At 38.2% G+C, this 5,853-nt stretch overlaps 1 protein-coding gene across 1 annotated transcript; it reads right to left on the bottom strand.

Annotated features, from left to right (window-relative positions):
* Positions 1–453: 453 nt before the first annotated feature.
* LOC149038689 (uncharacterized) lies at positions 454–3,184 on the bottom strand. The gene is made up of 2 exons (XM_089183995.1): positions 2,412–3,184; positions 454–2,169 (listed from the first exon to the last, which is right to left on the bottom strand). The coding sequence occupies exons 1-2, from the start codon at positions 2,773–2,775 to the stop codon at positions 1,004–1,006; spliced, it is 1,530 nt and encodes a 509-aa protein (XP_089040121.1). The 5' UTR covers positions 2,776–3,184; the 3' UTR covers positions 454–1,003.
* Between the last annotated feature and the right edge of the window lie 2,669 nt (positions 3,185–5,853).

The raw sequence follows: 5,853 nt of genomic DNA, 5'->3' as shown, positions 1-5,853 counted from the left end.
GGTTTGCATCAAACAAAATATGGCGGGTAAACCTTCGAGTGTTTGTTTCTTCAAAATATCTTTTACGACCAAATGGAAGAAAAATTGTCAAATAGATTAACAGCAGCTCTGCTCAAGGATTGTAGTTTGGAAAATATAGAGTGTAGTAAATATCAGCTCATATTTGTGACTGCAGAGTAGGTTTTCTCGAGGTCATTTCTTTTCTGGCTGAAAACAACAACAAAAACTGCCCACCGTTTCACTCATCGGCTCTACGTGTGTTTGTTTTTGTCGAAAGACAGTGCTTCCGGTTTTTAATTTGACTCATTTTGATTGGTTACCTGCTCATTTCAGGAAATGCAGTGACGTGCAGGGTATTTTACCTCTTAAGGGGGGATTCTACCTAAAAAAAGTGCATTTTTTCAAATAATTGTAGGAATTTAAGTTTTGGTCACAACTATCTAAAACTATATATCACTGGAAAGCTTATGAACTATATTTTTCAAAAAAAGGTGTTATGTCACACCTGCAGCAAATGTAACCTGACACCGGTCATTTCAATTAACAACTTGTAGTGTCTCACCTATATGTACTTGAGTAAAGATTGTTAGAAACTGTTTCAATGAAATACCAATATTTTGCTGTTATTCTAAAGAATATTGAATACTTGTTGGGATGAGTGAAGGATTTCAAGAATTTTTTAAATTTGACATCACAGCACTGGTGTCAAGTTACACATCTAACACATGATCACTATTTGTTTAATCATTTCTTTTGAAAGACCTCTATGGCATTTTCCTTCACTCATCCCAAATAACTCAATTAGATCAGCAATCCCTAAAAATTTCAGGTCCATAGCTCTCATACTTCTTGAGTAATCTTTTCTCAAGTATTAAAAAATACGTTTTGAGAAAAAAAGGCCTAAAGTTACAAGATTTTAAAATTAAACACCTCCTGTATTCAAATTATGAAGTCAATGAGTAGCCATAAGTTCAAATATAATTAGGATAGGCAAGAGCAAGAGTTAGAATGCCCCAGCTTCATATGAAACATCTTCTTTTTCACGAAGAGCCGCTTCTCTTTGAGTACGGATAAGCTGCAATCCCTGCCGGCGCTTCTTCTCCTTGGCCGTTGCCTGCTTATCAGCTTTCCGAAGCCTTGAATTATCTCTTAGTCGAAATGCATCCTCAGTAAATGCACCTCCAGGAATTGAAAGCCTTTCCATCAATCTTTCTCTGCTTTCTGCACCTCTGTGGAAGTGGCAGACTGCAGACGCAGCAGCACACCGGACAACTTTCACTCCATGGTGTTTATGTTTGGGACACCGGACCCAAACCATTGCGTTGATGCTTTCATTTGGGTTCTGGGTTTTTCCTCGTACACATCTTTCTTTGCCCATCCTTTTCTGCACATGGCCTACACAATCCAGTTTAATAACTTCACAGTCATCATAGGCATGTTGAACAGTGTTAAAGGCCTTACTGTCCCCGTCTGACACCATCCATTTGTACCTCATGTTATGAAGTTCGATGGATCTATTCCAAAGAACAGAAGCTCCTTCTGCTTCCATAGCAGGTGAACTTCCTTCGAAGTTGATGTCACAATCTCCAGATGCAACATGCTCCCTCCTCCATTCTTCAAACTCTTCCACATTCCCTTCACATTGTGAGTTCTTTAGGGAGCACTTACGGCAAGATTTAGACATCACGTGATAGTCTAAAACTTCTCCTGTGTCAATTGAGATGACGAAAACAACACCTGTTAGTGATGTGAAACCTCTTTTGGCCCAAGTGCCATCAAAGCTAACAGCAGCATCAATTATTGTGGTGCTGTCTGAGATGCCATTTTCCTCCATGATTAGCTTTCGGAGCCTTTGGCCTGCACCTTTTAGTTCTTCTTTTGCTTCACTTTCCAGTGCTTCCAAAATTACATCAACTTGCTTGTAGTAAGCAGCTCTTGACAAACAAGGCATGTTCATTATCGCACAGAAAGAAGAGAGTCCGTCGTAGCCACTTCCAGTTTCTATTGAGTGGTAGACAGCTCTCCGGTTGACATCAAATGATTTGCCTTTCTTGGCAAGGTTGGGTGATGTCTGCCAAGGAGTACTTTCATCACAAGAATTGCAGTGAATGGAGAGATCTGACATCAGTCCATAACGGCTAGCGGTATTTTCTTCAATAGTAAGGTCTCCTATATTAAAAACATGACGGAAAAGGATGCTATTAGCTATAGTTACTGAACCAAACAGAACCACAATGTTGGAGCATTAGTTCACACCTCCATAAATGTGTACAAGTGTTGCAGTGAAGAAAGATCAGAAAAAATGATTAAACAATAATAAAACTCCTTTTCTGCAAATAATTCTAACTATCGTTTTTCTTTAGGTTCAAGGGGCTGAAAAGCATATTTATGATGTGTGATATTTTTCTCACCTTCTTCGCATTTGTGTAAAGTTGAGAGCACAGAAGAGAAGCTCTTTAGATCAACGAGCCTGTATCCTTTTTCTACCTCAGCTACCTCGAAAACTTTTTTGTTTTCATCAGAACTTGAAGAAGACTCATCTTCTGAGCTCTGGAATCTCATCTTCTTCCTTGAAGAACTAGGAAGCTGATCGCTTTCTTCGCCAAAATCTGACAGATCAGACTGATCGTGCGAAGTTCCTGGGGTCGGTTCGTTTGGTTCACTCTTCCTGTTGCAACCGCTTTTCTTCAGTAATTGCGCTTTTTTACGATCTCCTCCATGCCCCTTTCTTTTCCTAGTTTTCCTGTAAACGGTTCTTTTCTTCTTTCCAGTCATTCCAGCACAAAAGAGACAAAAGGAGTTCAATATTTCGCAATACACTGTGACAACTTTCACACAAAAATCTCTCACTCGTCTCCAGTGTTACTCTTTCAATTTCTTATTTTCCCCTTCATGTAAGATAGCACAAGGATTCTAAGGGGCGTTTCGGGCTTGTTTGACATATTTTGAGCTCCAAACAGGCTGGTAAACAAGTAAGAAACAAAAAATGCTGTTTTGGTTGCCATGGAAACGAGATTTCTATTTAGATACCTCTTCTTTTCTAACGTAATTTCTCATTTATATTTTAAAATTTTTCGGTAAAAACGATCGTCAGTGTAAAGTCGAATAGTTGAACCTCGCATTTCTGAAGAAAACAAAAAAACAATATTTTGAGCTAATTTCAGGTAGAATCCCCCCTTAAGAGTGAATGTCAGTAAAAATCAAGGAAAATTCAAAAAACGTGGCCACGGTCAAAAAATCGATTGCGCTCATACTTTGTCAGTTTGAAGGCCTAGGTAAGTAACTGAAGGATATGAGGTTAGTTTTTTGAAATATTCCATATAACGGCAGAAAACCACGAAAAACGGTCACCCTACCGGAAGCTCGGATTTCACCTGGCGGAAACTCGAAATTTTACACTTTTCAGCTTCTCGCTACACAGACGTTTACATAGCTGTGAATCTTTCTTAAGTATAATTGAATACATTGATTCTTCCTTAGTCAAACCATGGGAATTATTTTTATCTCTGCTTATTTGTGAGCGAACTGAGACCCGATTAAGAAGACGCACTTTTCTCATTTACGCGAAGGTGTAAAATAATCCAAACTCAGCGACGAAAAAAGCTGACCGGTAGTTCTTCAATTCTTCTGATATTATAACCAAAGACAGTTCAGTCATTTATTTTTATGTCTCTGGTTTTAAATCTTTAGGATCTAGTAGCACTTTTGCATGAACGCCGATCAAAATTCGATAAAATTCCAATTGAGCGCCTTTGAAATCTACAACTCTACATAACAAAGCACTATTGAAAATACATAAGGGTTTTGCTTTTTTAACGGTTTGAAGCGTTTTAAAAATATATATTGATGTTAAATATTGTCTACACAGGTAAAACAAACTATGAAACACCAAAATTACCACGAGCTGAAGTTAAATCTCACAGGCTCGCTCCCTAATCTGCGTCACGCACGAGCGACTTAGCTACAATTAGTACAGTAACAAACAGATATTTACATCCGTTGATTTTAAATAAGTCGTATTTTTAAAATATCCTACTCAAAGATGTGCCAGGTTTCCCAGTTAACTTGCTGAAAAAAAAAAGAAAACCTTAATAGTAATTCTAGCTCAATTAGAATTGATTTTATTTAGTATGAGAAGTTTTGTGCCGTCGAAAACCAATCGGAAGTAACTGTTTCCACGAAAAGCAAATATTGCATCGTTCTCTAAATAAACAAATCTACTTAACCATATAACCAGAGCATGTTGTTGGCGAAGTTAATGGACATACATAACAATGACGTCTTGCTCGTTCTTGAATATTCTCGGTGGAATTTGCGGCGCAGACGAACGCACTTGCTAAGTAACTTCCAATGGCTAATTTCTATCCTTACTTAGCTTTCGTCACACTGCTCACGCTGTGTAACAAGGATATAAAACATCGCACGAAGTCCTAAAAAACTCTCCGGACTTGAACCAGAATTGATTTTAGCAAGATTGCGTGTTTTTAAAAGCCAACGAGTTTATTGGAGATGACTACCCGTACCGTCTCATCGTGTCACTTAGGCATAACCTGACACGATGTCGATAGTTTCGACTCCTGATGGCCGAGAGCACTCGGATTTCTTTTTTTCCGAGTACGCCTGTGTCACTTACTGAATAATACATCATTCTCATTTATTCACCAGGCTTAAAAATATTCCATCACATTTATTCCATTGCGCGTATGCCACAGATGACATTCCAATCCTCGCAGTATGCAGGATATTTGTCCCATGAAGCACTCGGACTATACAGTGCAGCGCACTATACAGTGCACACACTAATATAATCGCAATCCATAAAAAAATGAGAGGCATTAAATAAAGGTTGTTATAAAAAAAATTGGATTGGACAGCTGAATGAAGAGATAAGTAACGAAATGTCCTTCATCAACCTTACTTATTTCTCTCCGTCGTTTAAACAAATGATTCTTTCATATAATCTCAAGTCATCAGAATGAATAGACTAAAAATAATTCATTGGAGACAGTCTCTGTTTGGTAGAACATCAAGTAGTTGGTTGCTTACCTGAGCCCACAGGGACGAGCTGTTTTGAAAGCTCAAATATCTTCATGGATTGGAATAAATTTATTCCTTTTTCCAGTGCAGGTGCCTTCCTCAGCTCCTTGCAGTGACTTGAAACAACTTCCGGGATGGTGCAAAGATTACCCGTCCTTCGCCAACCTAAACCTAACTTGGCACGATGAACCGGACAGATAGTCATATCCGATAAATTCGCCGTCTTTTGAAAACATCCACATCTCGCCAAAATTAATTCTACCTCCGTTTCAATTCCGGAAAATTTCAACGACTTTTTGTGATTTTTGATATCCCTGTTACACCGCGTGAGATGTGTGACGGAAGTTGAAGAACTTGTGCGTTCGTCTGCGCCGCAAATCCCACCAACAATATTCAAGAACGAGCAAGACATCGCTGTTCTATGAAGTTCCCCGACAATAAACTCTGGTTTTAGATGCAATGTTTCACAGATAAAGATAATTCGATTTATTTACTTAAAGAACGATGCAATTTTCGTGAGAACAGGTACTTCTGATTGGCTATCGACGGCATAAAGCTTCTCATTCTTAATAAAATAAATTCTTATCGTTTCAGTTTGAATTGCTATTATGATATTTTCTTTTATTTTTACTTCAGCAAGTTAACTGGGGAACCTGGCACATCGTTGAGTAAGATATTTTAAAATAAGACTTATTGTAAATTAACAGATGTAAATATCTGTTTGTTACTGTACTAATTGTAGCAAAGTCGCTCGTGCGTGACACAGATTAGGGAGCGAGCCTGTGAGATTTAATTTCAGCTCATAGTTTGTTTTAC

The sequence above is a fragment of the Pocillopora damicornis genome, chromosome 10, assembly GCF_964200805.1.
Source record: "Pocillopora damicornis chromosome 10, jaPocDami1.2, whole genome shotgun sequence".
NCBI lineage: Eukaryota > Metazoa > Cnidaria > Anthozoa > Scleractinia > Pocilloporidae > Pocillopora > Pocillopora damicornis.
The sequence above is the reverse complement of the archived record's forward strand: the minus strand, read 5'-3'. Positions and strand labels throughout refer to the sequence as shown.

What these genes read in the sequence shown, in the direction of transcription:
- LOC149038689 (XM_089183995.1), bottom strand. Translation starts at nt 2,775, where the DNA reads ATGACTGGAAAGAAGAAAAGAACCGTTTACAGGAAAACTAGGAAAAGA. An exon ending in TTTACACAAATGCGAAGAAG is followed by an intron (nt 2,170 to 2,411) that starts GTGAGAAAAATA and finishes TTTTTAATATAG; the next exon opens with GAGACCTTACTATTGAAGAA.